The sequence below is a fragment of the Amia ocellicauda genome, chromosome 22 (genome assembly GCF_036373705.1).
Source record: "Amia ocellicauda isolate fAmiCal2 chromosome 22, fAmiCal2.hap1, whole genome shotgun sequence".
Classification (NCBI taxonomy): Eukaryota; Metazoa; Chordata; class Actinopteri; order Amiiformes; family Amiidae; genus Amia; species Amia ocellicauda.
In genome coordinates, this window is record NC_089871.1 from 15741822 (window position 1) to 15756671 (window position 14850).

The window sequence follows — 14850 nt, forward strand, 5'->3', positions numbered from 1 at the left end:
TAGAAGTTTAGTTTTAAGAGGTTAGTGGAATTATGTTATTAAAGTGAGATTTTGACTAAATGAAGCAGCTTAAGGTGCCGAGTATTTTGCAAAACAGGACATTTCTGTCTTAATTTGAAAAATATTAAGATTATTCCATTGTCCGATGTTTCTATTTCAATGATGCTGAAATATACGAACCTTATGTACATTGCTGAATTGTATGGTCAAAAAAGGAATTAACAGGGAGAAAAGGAAAATTTAGATTTTATCAATAAATTCAAGCTTCCAAAACCTCAATATGTAGCCATGGTTAAAACAGCATTACTGACATATACATATGTCATGCTGAAGATTTCCACTCTCCTTAAAAAATTCCCACTGGCGACCATTTTAATCGTTATTCAGGAGAAACCCATCTCCAGTTCACCTGTGTTTAATAATTAACAAAAGCTTTAGAGTGGATATTAATTCATTATGACAAGACTGACAGACCTTTTTCCACTGATAGTCATTGCCAGTCAATGTTAATTATGTGGTTTTACCACAAGAGGGAGCTATAAGTTAGGTCAAAGTAAACCTGAGCAGTTAAAACTATACTCCTTAGAAGGATGTACAAACCCACCACCAAAAAAAACAACTACCAGTTCTAGATAAGTCTATTTACAATTCAGTTGATGAATATTCTGCTTAAGTGAGTAGGTTGCCTCTTTATCCATAGATAAATATATCAAACTTTACTTAAAACAGACAAGAGGTACTAATTATAATTATTTGCGAGTCAATTCTGCCCTCTTGACGTGAAAATATTAACACTTTTATTGGAAACGGGAAGATTAACTTGAACCAACTAAAGCTGCCCACCTCTTCCTTTGAAAAAACAAGCATAAGAGATTCACTAGAAGACTTAAAACACAATCCTATACAAAACATCACACAATTTCAGAACCTAAAAATTGGACTGGGATTATGCTGTGGATTTAAGACTTTCAATTCACATAAGAATTAATAATGGGACAAAACCGAAATCCAGGAATTAGGATAAAAACAGGACAGTAACAAACACTACTATACAATTCACCACACTATTATTCACAGTACTATTTTGCAAGTGCAATTATATATATTTTTTTAGTTTTGTTTTTTGTTTTTTGAATTAGAAATATTTAAGGTTCATGGTCATACTGAGTGCCATCTTAAGGTATTATTGGGATATTCCTAGCTAAAGGCAATACATTTAAGCTACAGTACTTAAGGAAAAAAAAAGGTGGTAATATACAGAAATATAGAACATTTTTGTTAACAAGTGCTACAGATTGAACAGTAAATCAAAAAGAGTGACAAAATCAAACCAAGGAAATCAGCTCAAATAGTGGGGTGTGATTTGGTTTAATTTCTATATCAGGATCATTTTCATTGTAGATTTAATGTAATGTAACAGATTGAAATACCATTATTAAAAGATGGTACAGTACTGCTTCTTATAAAGAAAAGAATAAAAATTAAGAGACTGCCCAACAGATCAAGATCCCAGAAGTAAAATATAAAAAACTTTTTCAATTAGACTGAAACATTTGGGTTTCACTATATTATATTCTAGAAACCAATAGGACCAACACATACAATACCAAAATACCGGTGGGGTGTCTGAAGGCTATTTTGCAACCCAAAAAAAAAATATATATATATAGAAATTTAGAAGATTTTTTTTTTTTTTTTTTTAAAGAAAACAAATATTGTGTTACACATTTAGAAGGATTGCCAGTTTTTCTGTGTTATTTCTTTAAATATATGCTACTTTTCGAAGGTAATAGGCGTATATATAAACTGATTTCAGTGGGGTTAAAAGATCTTGAAGGGGGTCATGGGGGTACTCCCCTTAAGTTTCTATATATTTAAATATCTGTCAATAGATAAAATACCAACTTCTGCTGAAATTCAATGGCATAACAAACATTACAACAAAAATAGAAACCGATGAATAAACAGTTAAGGCTGGTTATTAGAATCTGAATTACAGTAACTGCAGGTGATGTGAAGGATGGCGTGTCTTGGGTCTGGAGAGTTACAGTGGCACCTTTATGCAATACCATCCCCATCGGCATCCCTCCGAGAGTGGAGCTTGGGAGTCTCCCACAACAGCTGCCTCCCAGGCTGGTGTGTGGCGCCGTGTCCACGATCAGGGTAGAGGCTGGGTGGTGCCTGAAGGTTGCTATATTGTCTCAACTGTGCAAAAGTGATGCGTGTCGATACAGCCCCTCGCCCCCCCGTCTCCCGCCTCTGACTGTAAAACACTAACCTCCTAGGACTGGACTCTCTAGCTTGTTTCTTGACGGGTGGTAGGCGGTCGTTGTGCTGGGTGGGTGGGTGAAGGGGGAAGGGGGTTGGAGGAGGAGGTTGGGGTGGGCGAGTGTCACGGTCCATGGGTTCTCCAAAGTGCAATCCGTCAGAGGAACTGCTCCGAGTTTCTCAGTGTTCATGCTGGCAGTTGATCTTGTCTTCCGCCTGTGAGAGGAGCTCCAGCATCTCGCGAATGATTGCCTGCAGCGCCCGGCCCAGAGCCTCCCCACTGTATGGCTTGCCCAGTGGTGGCACGTGTACGAAGGCCGAGCGCCCACGGCTCAGGTACAGCGAGGTGTAGTAGGTGAAGTCACACAGGTATCTGGAGGAGAGAAGAGATGTGAGTGGACGAGGCGCCTTCCTATAACATCAATGATACCCAGAAGAACAGGGTCTGAGAAGAGCCTTACAATTTTGTTCTAATACATCACACAAGTCCCCCTAAGATAAAATATTAGAAATCTCTTAAGTTTGCTCGTGCTTGAGCATATATGGGTTCTCCGCCTCAGCTGTCAGGCAGAAAGAAGTAGAATTACACCGGACAGCATGTGATAAAAATGCTCTTACTTCTTACATCTTTAGGACTGTTTGAGGGACGACCCCCTGAATGTTCCTCGTTACAGCTGCTTCTAATAAATTCCCTTTATTGACCCCCTCATCTTTTTCTCTGGATTATTTTGGACTCTTTAATGACTATTGATGAAAAACATTAATTTCTTTAGTTGTTTTAAGATGATTATTTAAGAATGACGCACCGTGAGCAAGGTACTTCACTTAGATTGCTCCAGTAAAATGCCCAGCTGTATAAATGGGTACAAATGTAAGTTGCCCTGGATAAGCGCATCAGCTAAATGACAAATAATGTAATGTATATTCGGTCCTCGCTCTGTATAAAATGTAAGATGTAAATAGCATTTTCATGCTTGAAATGTGCAAGAACAGTTACCCTGTGCAAGAACATCTGCAGAGAAATATTATTATTATTAGCAATATGTAGTGTTTGTTATACTTTTTTTTTTTTTTTTTTTTTTTTTTTTTTAAATGTTCCAGTTTGTGGTCACTCAACTCTTGCGGTTGTCTCTCAGCCCTGTGACATCACCGCCCCCCTGAAACTCCGCCTCCTCCTTTCTCTCTCCATGAGTTTCAGGGTGCGGCCGTGCTTCTGACACTCTGGTCTTGGGTTTTCTCCTGCAGCCTGTGTTCCCTGTCGATTGCAGAACTACTTCCAAGCGAGCAACTCCCTTTTGCTCTCAACGGGCTTTGTTCAGACCTACCTCCCGGCATCCTTCGACACAGAAACAGCCACCCCGAGTCCCAACGCCGTTACCCTCTTGCACACGGAGTCCATGTCGATGACGGAATCGATGCAGTCCGGGCCACCCTCTACGCAGCACTGCGAGTCCGGGCAAAAGCTGCAGTTGTCCAGGCCTTTGTAGCCATGGTTACGGCCACATTTCTCCAGCGTCACCGTCGTAGCCATTCCCGAGAGTCCAACGTGGACGACTAACTGGAAACGGAAGTAAAGCACAATGAGAATGCAGCTCTGAGGAAAGGCAGCACACTTTCACCGAGCAGCTTTCCTCCTGCGCGCCGATCAATGAGATGATTCAAACGCAGTTTTCGCGTTAGTCACAATCCAAAACATTAATCAATTAATTCATTTTAGACTTTAATTAAAATTCCGACAGTGAAAGACTTGGCAGGAGCAGAGGGACAATAAAGACCCTACCTGGGGATGATACTGCTTCCATAGCGAAGGAACCAAACTCTGGACTGTCTGGTATTCCACCGGGACCTCATACACATGAAGGTCTACGTCATTCCCCAGGCCCAGCTTCTTCAGCTCCTGAGAGAAGGGAACAGCCAGGGAGCCCACAGATTACTGTACACTGTGAGGTCAGGCTAAGAAACAGCACCTATTTCACCAGACAACAGAGAAACTTTGAACAAACTATCTCTGTGCGATTAGAATGTATACTATCCTGCAAGATTTAATTACATTTTCCTCTCCTTTTCTACATATCCTCAAGAAAAACATTGATCACTTATCTTATTTTTTTAACCCTAAAACAGAATAAGGTTTATGAACTCGATCCCCAGAAAAAATGTCACATGATCAATTTGAAAAGAAAGTTGGAATATCCTTACTGTTAATGATGGGATTATTATGGTAGACAGTATCCCATGCTGGATACAGAAACTAACCAAAATCACACAACTCTAGTTTCAGATGGAAGTAGGACACTACCTATGGCTTGTTTCATTAAATCCCACCTGCACGGTTTACAAAAATCGATCAACAGACTGTAAATCAAACCGAGCAATAGTGAAAATCCAACTAGAAAGACTGTAGCATTTACTCACACAGCACCCCTGCTGAGAGCATTTGACAATGACCGCAATTTCATTAATTCCACTTTTATCCACTTCTGTTCCTTAAATATTCTTCAAAGAGCAGATGCATTTAACAAGCCAATTCTGTGTTTAGACAAGCGGTTGTCTGATCTCAGTCACAGATGCCTCTGAAAAGCCAACACAAAAATGACACGCAACAGCGGACCAATTTCAATTTAAATCTCGGAGCATCATCAGGAGGAGAACCAATATTTTGACAGGGCGAACCAATTTCAAAACAGCATGAGAGGAATAACCTGACGTCATAGTTTGCTCCTTTAATGTTTGCGATCGCTTCCGAGAAGTAAAACTTCAGTTGGCAAAACGAGGAAAGAAAGTCAACAAATAGAACAGTGATGCACCCTGCCCCAACATAGATCAATAATTAAACACACCAAAAAAACATTCTTAACCAACAGGATTTAAATCAAATAAACCCTGCAAGGCAAAAATGCATTAAACTAGTGACAGCGGGTTAATGTTTATCCTTAATGGATTGTTTTTTCAGTCTAAATCCACTCTGAACTCTTGCAGGGGTTGTTTTGTTGTTGTTGTTGTTTTTTTGAGGATGGGGCTTTTTCAATATTTTAAAGTACAGACTCATTTTCTGCCCTGGGAATGCAAGCCCCCACTCCCAACCCCAACATTGTAATCCCCAGACAGAAACCCTCAGCCTCAGCCAGCGCTCCCTATAAATATTGAAAGGGGAGCATGTTTGACCAAGTCCCTGACCCGTCCACAAAGCAGCCCTTTGTTGGGATTTAATATCCTTATCAGGTCTGTCTAGACACCCTGACAACCATTGTCCCGCTTCTAATTTCCCAATATAGCCCGGACCCTCCCCCCTACACACACCTCCCTCCTCCAGCGCCTCTTCAGATTCACCACTTATGATGTCACCCTGCCCAGCGACAGAGAAGGACAAATGCCCAATAAAAGGGAGCCATGCTTTCAATTAGGAGTCCAACTAATGTCCCCCCACCACCTCCCCACCAAATTAAAGTGTGGCCGCTAGTCAAAGATAGTTCACTGACGAAGTTTAAAATGGTCAAGTTCAACTTGTAATTGTTCTAAGCCCATAATTAACTGATGACAGTTATGAGAAGGGACATTAGAGAAGACTTACTTTTCCCCATGATTCACCAATAAATAATGACTAACATCTAACACCTTTTAAATTAGACCCTTTGCGTTTGATTTCGTTAACAATGATTGTGCATCATGTCATTCACAACCAGCAGCTGGAAAGAATTTGAACCTCGCAGGCACTGAGGTATAGGACTAGGGGTCAAGGCATAAAATAATTATTAACCAACCATGATTTACAGAACTCCTGGTTTTAAATGTAATAAATATTCACAGCCTACCTTGACTGACCCCCCAGCAGTAATGATTTTCTAATTGTATTTGTTATGTTCCACAATGATACATTTCAAATTGCTGTAATTAATCCTGCTACAGAATAATTCTACAGTCCTGAAGGCTGCATCTCATTGACAATATTGTTTTTACGTGACAAATCCAACCACATGAACATAGCAGACACAAACAAGGAAATATATGCTATAGATTGTCCGTGTGTCATACAAGGCCAGACACACATGTGCAGAAGACAAATTTATACTACACATCTATAATACCGACACCAAAACATCTGGGGAAACCAGGACAATCCCATAGTGTTTATTTGCTCATTTAATTACAGTGCTGTAAACTACAGGTATAGTATCTACTGGCACATGTCAACTTGCAAAAAAATAATGCACCTTACTGGAGTGACTTACTCCATTTTACTACCTCAAGTCTTCCAGCTGCATAGGAAGTTTCTGAATGGATCAGGTGGTACTGCCTTTAACAATTCGCACAATGGCAGACTGAAGAACATTAAACTAACAAAACCACTGAAAATGTGGTCTTAAAATACCATTTAATGTACAGGCCAGCCTGAATGAACTCCTTCCAGATCTACAATTCTCCAACACAAACCAGATGGTTAGTAGTAATAAGATCGCTGACCCTATGTCAAAGGCAACCCCTTAATGCAAGTGTAGGGCTGAGCTAGGTTTCTGCAATTATTAAGGGCTGACTCGGGTTAGGGTCAGGTTTTATTTCAGATACAGTTAAAGGTTATATTTACAGCAAAGGGAGTTACAGAGGAACTATAAGTGTAGCTCTGTGGGATGATCCAAAAACACAGTCACAGTACAATACTACACTTACTAGGAAGTAAACATCAAACACTGTGTGAAAAGTCCCCCCCGCACCCTTCAGTTTCTGTGGCCTGACTTGCACAAGTTGCTTAAAATTGATTTCCCCCCCCCTCTCCCATTAAGATGCAGATCACACAGGGCCAGGGCCGAGAGAAAACTACAAGCGTCTTTCTTTTGTGTCTCCATTTCCACGAAGCCACTGGGCTCTGAAGCCTGAACAATGACAGGCTTGCACGTGGATAAAACCTTTCAGAGTCGCCCACAGACAGCTGATTTCTCTACTTGCAAACTTTACACAGTAGCCTCATAGCCAAAACACGCTCAGACATAATAAACATTAGTATAAGGGATATAAATATGTAACAAAAACAGTGGTATGTGCAGTTTCTTATACTACCACTCTACTTTCTATTGCATTGTTACTTTTATTATGGTTACATGAGTTTAAAACATGTCACTGTGTAAAATGCTGCTGAAAGAACATATTGATTGATATATTTAGCAGACAAGCTTATTCAGAGCAACTAATAGATGTGTAAACTCAATACAATAATAAGATCTGCAAAATAGGCAAGATGTCTCAATGATTTTTTTTGTGTTACTTTGTTTTACTATATATACTTGGGCTTTAAGTTGTTTACCTGTACGGCCACCCAGCTTGCGTTGATTGTATGTTCTCCAAAAGGTCCAAATCCTAAAAAAGAGAATATACATATTTATCAGAGTTTGAGGTTACAGCATGTACAGTTTTTGTAATACCAATCACTTAACACACTTCACCCCCCCCCATTATGAAGATAACGCTGATCTATCCAAGATTGTGCATGGTGGGGATCTTAACGTAGGAGTCTAAAGTTCAAGTATTCAAGCACAGATGTAATGAGTAACTTTTCATTACTCATTATAGATACTGTAAGTTAAACCCTTCCAGTCAGCAGCGCATTTTACAAACCCAATCTAGGACAGCTCGCTAACACTGCAGACATCCATCTAAAGTCACAGCCCTTTACATAGACATGAAACTGAGCATCCTGTACGTTCAGGTGAAGCTGTATAGCGATGAAGTGAAGCAAAGAGGGGTGATGAAATGCAGGGATATGCAGGATAGTTTTGGGCCAACCTGGTTGAGAACAAGCGAGGAAAAGGTTTGTCTACCATGGTGCAAGCCCAGGTTGGTGGTCTGGGCTTGCTGTCAAACTGCCATGCTTGACTGCTCAAGTTTTGTCAAGCTCAAAAGAGAACTGCAAGACCAGTAAAGGGAGGCACAATTAGGCCAAAAACAGTGAAGATGCTTGTATCCTGAAAGAAACACAGTTTCTTCACATTTCCCCATTACCTCACATTTGGCTACTTCTGCTGACTAAGCACTCCATCTCTCTTCTAAATTCAGGGAAGCAAGTTCAAAGAGACATATATATTTGTATACATGTATGTTCATGAAGAACGGACAGATACACCTCCTCAATCTGATCTTCGATAGAAAAAACAAAAAGCTAAACAAAGAAAACACTCTTTAACAAGCACACATCATCTGGATCTGTTCAGGGACTGCTCAAACTGCAGGCCAGATTTCAAATGTACAACATTCCAACACTGACTAATTTTCATTAAACGCTTGCAGCTTTTCATTCCCTTTAATTTGGAGACTCAAGAGGATTTTGTCCCCCCCCAGTGACTGAATTATATGGCGTGTCTTTTCTGGAAACCCATTCTAATGTGAAAGCAGAGGGCAGGGCTGATCAGTGTAGTCAGATGCGGTGTATCTATAGCACAGTGACACAGCAAATTGGAGCCTCGCCGAGTGCCGAAACACTAGGCTTTCGCTGTGCGGAGCCGGAGACTTCTGCTTCGCTTACCCAGTGGGGGATCGGCAGTCGACTTCCTGTTAACTGTGTACCAACAAAGTGCCGAGATCCACTTTCAAAGGCATTTCAGATGAGAAACAAAGCCATAAAAGGGGTAGGGTAGTCCTATGTTAGAACTGACAAACAGATAGATTAGATCAATTGATAAAATGGGCCTCAATTGTTTGATTTCTTCATAATATCCATCAAGTCTCGTGACAAGCTAGATCTAAAATGGTGTAAGTTTTTATGGATTGGTTTTTAAAACTGTTTTTAGATCAAGCCAGAAATAACTTGAGAGAATCCGAGCCAGGTAGACAATCTGTAAGGAGCTCCACAGTGCATCAAACATGGCCCGACACCAGCACTGTTCAATCCCAAAGACAGTGCTGTTATGTGATTTCCTGTGATTTGCCAGTGGATGGAGATCGGCAGTTGCCCCCGAGTTGTGCTTGCTAGTAGAAGATTGTCGGCACTCTTTAATACCTGGTAGACCTGAGGGACTGCACCGACACACACCTTTGTCAGATCTGTCACATCCCTGATGGATAGCCGAGCAATACCGAGTCCGACAGCCATCCACAATTTCAACTCAGTTCTCCCATTCACTGGTTCGCATGAAACTCTACGCTGCTTCACTTAAGGGTTTCTCAGTGTCAGAAAAGCTTTTAGCAGTGAATTTCCAGACTTCATTGATATGTGGCCTAATGCGAAGCGGTTCCTTCTGACTCGGTGCCTTGTGGAGTGTGTCACCACTGAACGGCCACCCTTAATGCAAAACAGACCCACACGTTGACATTTAGACAGGGAAAAAGAATTGACGTTGGAGTCTAGGGTTATATAAATCGAGCTCAAGGCTGCGCTGCCTCCTGAACAGGTGCCCTTTGAACCTAAAGGATGTGGTTTTATCCCCAGTCAGCAGGAATGGTGGAGGAAACAAGCCAAACATCAATGCAAACCATTGCTAATTCATAGCAGACTACAGTCACACCAATTACACCTTTTGTAGAATTTAGATTCTTACTTTATCCATGTCTTTATTTTGTTTGGTCACGGTGATGCTGACTTCTAAGCAAGCCGCGATCCCTAAAGGAAGGCTCATTAGCAGCCTCTTAAATCTAATCAGTGACCAGTGATCTGCAAAGCAAAGGAGCACATCTCAGATGCAGTGCCACTCAAAAGCACTCCGAACAGAACTGGCAGGAGTTACTGTACCTCGCTGAGCAATCTTGGCCTCTGGGCAGAGACCATACGCATCTTGTTTCTCTTATTCTGAAAGGTCAGTTTCATCTGGGAGGTGAAACAGTACCTTAAGCTACACAACAGCTTTCATCTCGTCACATGGGTTGCTGTGGAAAGCTGGTGTTGCAGTGTCGAGGTTTGCGTTAAACCACACCGTTCACTGATAGTGTCCTGCCCACAAAGGTGAAGCCAAGCTGGCATCGCTGGTCAGAGCCAAGTTTTACTTTTCATATAGTAATTGACAAGTGAAGTCAGTATATGTGAATTAATTGGAGAGTTTATATTACATCCAACTAAGTTTTAACTTACCATTACATGTTAAGGCTACCTTATTTTGGTTTTACAGATGTTGAAATAAGATTAGTCTACTTATTTACTTGTTGCATAAACCTAAAATCTTCCAAACATGTGTTATCCACACTTAAAAGTGGTTTTATTCTGCGCCACTGTCAAAGTAACAGTTCACCCCAGTACAAAATAGCTTTACCAAGTGGTAATTCCTTAATGAGAGAGACTGTGTCCATTGAATGCCTGCACATTGTAGGGCAGGCATAATTGCCCATTCTCTTCTCACGGGGACTAAGTGATATCTCTGTCTGAGGGGAGGCTTGGGGGGAGCGGGGTCGGCAGCTGCTTGTCAAGCCTCTTTTGTCTCCCCCTCTGTTCCCATGCAATCTGCATCTCTTATCAGCCTGACCTGGGACTTCCACTGTGCTTTGTGTGTTATGACAAAAACCAAATCGTGAAAAGGGAGCAGTCTGGGTTTAATAATAACTGCTGTCGATGCTATCTTTTGCAGATGGACAATACAGACGAAAGCGCTGGGGAACTGTGGAAGATGCAAACGCATTGTCTTGATCGCGATCAGCACAATTCGGGATCCACTCACAAGTACTACAGACATGGGGTTTTTTTTTTTCTGAACATGCATGCACACGGCCTTAACTTTTCTTTCACTTTTCAAACAACTGATCTGCGGTTTTATCCACATTAGACGTTAGGCTTCAATTTAAAACTCAGCAGATTTGTGTGTACGAACTTCAGTGCCGCTGTCTGGAAAGAAAATCAGTAGGTTAAAATCGTGTCTTAAATCGTGGTTTAATTAGTTGCATTGTGATTATCATTATTGTTGTTGTTGTTATTATTATTGCATCGCACAACTTAAATCTCGGAAACTACAAATAATATTTGCATGCATTTGAAGCGGATCTCAATAATCGGTATCTAGGCTGGGCTACATAACTATATATAGAGATTTAAAGTTGAAAACCTAAAGTTGCAGCATCCGATCGTGCTCTTTGTGATCATGCACTTCTCCGGCTGTGTTTGCATTGCGCCCTCGATCAGCCAATGCAACGTAACATTAATCATAATAATATTTACACATACAAAAAAAGACCTAAGTTAAGTTGACAAGCTTACCTGTGACAACAACAGTCCTCTTGTTGTTATCCATGCTTTCCCCCGGATCAATAACGCTCGACGACAAAAGAAAAGAGAAAAGCAAAATCCTCTCAGTGTGTTTATTTAGTGTCTGACTCGTCCGCCCGCCCCGACAACCCCGAGCTCTGGTTTCTCTCCGTCTCTCACTTCCCGACGGTCGGCGTTTTCGTTTCGGCTCGGACTCTCGCTCCCTTTCTTTCCGTCTCTCTCTCTCTCTCTCTCTCTCTCAGACGGGCGGCGTCTGACGTCACTGCGCTCGTCGACTGCATCAGCTGACACCAGGCAACACTTGGGGCGCGCTCGTGCGGCGCAGATGTCCGCAGGTCTGCGCGGCTCCGCCAATGGGATCGCTGCGATCGTGCAGATCTGCGGAAATCTGCGCTGCACAAACCTAGGACCTAGGGGTCTCAGTCGTCGGTAGCTCTGTGCAAATACCTGGAGGGCGGGGAGGTCTGGCGAGCTGCCTGCTTACTCATCAACTTAGCAGGCATGTTATGGAGGAGGGGGTTGGACTCCATGTGTTGCAGACCATGCCGATCCCCCCTGGGTGTCAAGATGTCTCTGGGATAAAAAAAAAAAAAACACACACAGACAATCCTCCCCCTGAGAACAGCAGGAGCCATATGTGAATTAAATACCATGGGGAATCCTGGCTAATTTTGCCAACCCTTCTTAATGGTAAAAATATAAACTTCCCAGGGTTTGGAATGGATTGACATTTTATGTCATATATGAACCAGCTAGCCTGCATGGCTCGGATTTCAGTTTCCACCTGTCAGCATACTTGTTTTTGGGAAACTCTGAAAAATGATCCTGCTTCTTCGATTTCTGAATGCGGAGCTGGCACATTAAAAACAATACAAATGACAACAACAACAACAACAAAAAACACCAACCACCAACACCATTTTAAGTTCTGGGTTAGATCTGCTTGTTTTTGGAGCAGCCCAACAGTCTCCATCTTACATCAGACACTCTAGGAAAGTTTGAGATGAGATAGTTCTCCTGACTGCATGGCTCGGAGCGTGTATTCCTAATCCACAGCCAACAGACAGTGCAGAGGGTTTGGTCTTATTGAAGCATGTTGAAGAACGCCTTGCACACACAACCTTGAGCTGGGGTCAACAAAAAGGGCATGCCAGACTTCCATCACCTTCCTCTCAAAATGCACCCTCTTTGCTTTAATCTACTGGGGGGAAAAGTGCAGCTGCATTTTAGCACAGGCTGCAATCTATATTCGTTGAGTTCTGTCTTGGCAACCAGCAAATGGAGCAAAGATGTAAATGTATGTAGCGAATTCCTCATTCAGAAAGATACAATAGGAGCATTTACCATTAGAGAGATGATTAAAGGAAGTCACATACATCAAAGTACATACAACACGTTATATGGAGCTTCTAAGCCCAATTGTTGCAATCAGGTGTAAAGTGAATGTAATGTAGACTGGAATCTTCTAGTTATGCCTAAAGTATTTATTTTCACTGCATCTATCGCTAAAATAGAGAGTTGCAATACTGGTAGTAATATTCTTTATGCCTACCTACAAAAACTAGCATGTTTTTGTTTATGGGGTGGCTTCACATTTCTCTTTCAAACCCAGGGCTGTGATTCAAAGTTTGTGCTTCTCTGTTCCACACTTCCCTGTCATGGTTCTTTAAGAATACCAAGGACTTATTAAACATCTGTCTTCCCTGTTTTTCCTATACCAGTTAACGATGGACTCTCTGATGAGACCTTGCTTCATTTCCACAGGTCCTGAGTGTGTGTGTGTGTGTGTGTGTGTGTGTGGGGGGGGGGGGGGGGGGGTGAGTACTTCGTTACGGCAGAAACGAGAGACCTTGGATGCCCCTCTGCTCACATGAGGCAGAGGAGTCATACCAGAAATAGATTAGCTTAGCAAGAGGCTTGTTAATCCTTTAAAAGGTTTAAGCACTTTTAGTTTTAGACACCTTAATTCACTTATGGCCAATAAGAGGAACTCACTCTGAAGTAGTCAGTGATATGCACACGGAAAAAGAAATACCTAATTGAAGATCTTATGAATATTGCAGTGCAATTTATTTTCCCCCAATGTATTTCTCTTGAAGAATTTTAAGCAGAAAAATATAATGTGACATGGAATATTGTTCTCTGTAGACCCATTTTTCCTTCCATCAGCTGAAAAAAAAAGATTGTGATTATTACTATTATTATTATTGATTATGATTATGTTGTTTTTGTTCTGTTTGTTGTTGCTATTATTATTTGTTCACAATATAATTCAATAATTTAATTGTAGGGATTGGCATACCATTACAATCAGTGGATGGTTTTGCAAGATACCTTTCCTCCTTCAAATCCAAATCAGACAAGGAGCACCTCTACAAAAGGATAGCCTATAGCCCTACCTGAGCTTATTTGAACGTCAATACTTGAAGCACAGAAGATGGAAGAGAGGGCGCATAGACACTGAGAGAGCCATTCAATACCCTGTTGATGCAGACCACTGCACAGAGATTGGTTATTGTCCGACTATTGATTAGCGGTTGCTGGGAACTGCTTGAACAGGCACCGCACTGACAGACAATGACCTTTTCCATCGAGCCATGGGAGAGGATGTGAGGCTCTATAAGACGGAACAAATGAGCTGCAGATGTGCATTGTTGCTGGGCGTTGGGCACATGCTGTTTTAGGGGAAGAGGGATGCAGAAGCCGCTCGCCTAATGTGGGCAAAGGCATCCTCAATCAGAAACCATCTCTTCGGCGGCATAATCTAATGACTTCAATCACTCTTCTCTGTCACGCACAGCGTTTCTTACATTTCAGCCTCCGATACGCCCGGATCTTAGAAAGTTTGTGCGTGCCATGTGTGCAATAAGATGAGGCCTGTGTGCTGATGGCTAACTTGTATTGATGATAGGCATGGCTTATGTATGGCTGATAAATACTGCATTTTTTTAAATATAGATGGATGGATAGGTAGACAAAAAGACATACATTCCCATATTATTATTATTATTATTATTATTATTATTATTATTATTATTATTATTATTATTTATTTCTTAGCAGACGCCCTTGTCCAGGGTGACTTGCAAAATATAAGAGCAATACAAAGTGCAAAAATACAGTGCAATTCAAGGCATATTACATTTTACAAATACTAATTTACACATGTTTATACGAGATATACAGTAAACAATATATAAGGTCTTACATCCTAGGTTGTAAAAGCTGATAACTTTTTTTTATTATTGATTTTATTATTAGTTGCATGGCAAAATGGAGTAATATGTTAAAACAACAGTAAAGTACCATCCCACAATAAATAAAACAAAAACACCTCACATAAAGGCAGCTATATCAAATAATGATATTGACTCATGCATACATTAACGAACAAAGCCTGCCAAGTTCTA

General features: G+C 41.2%; 1 protein-coding gene across 1 annotated transcript in view; it reads right to left on the reverse strand.

Annotated features, from left to right (window-relative positions):
• Window positions 1–11672, reverse strand: part of pgpep1 (pyroglutamyl-peptidase I) — a 13085-nt gene extending 1413 nt beyond the window's left edge. Inside the window, exons 1-5 of the mRNA XM_066695320.1 lie at window positions 11432–11672; window positions 7565–7617; window positions 4049–4165; window positions 3594–3826; window positions 1–2641 (exon numbers count right to left, since the gene is read on the reverse strand). The exon at window positions 1–2641 is cut by the window's left edge and continues 1413 nt beyond it. Of these exons, the coding sequence (XP_066551417.1) occupies window positions 2449–2641; window positions 3594–3826; window positions 4049–4165; window positions 7565–7617; window positions 11432–11465 (630 nt within the window). The 5' untranslated portion in view covers window positions 11466–11672 and the 3' untranslated portion in view covers window positions 1–2448. The remainder of the gene's footprint in view (window positions 2642–3593; window positions 3827–4048; window positions 4166–7564; window positions 7618–11431) is intronic.
• Between the last annotated feature and the right edge of the window lie 3178 nt (window positions 11673–14850).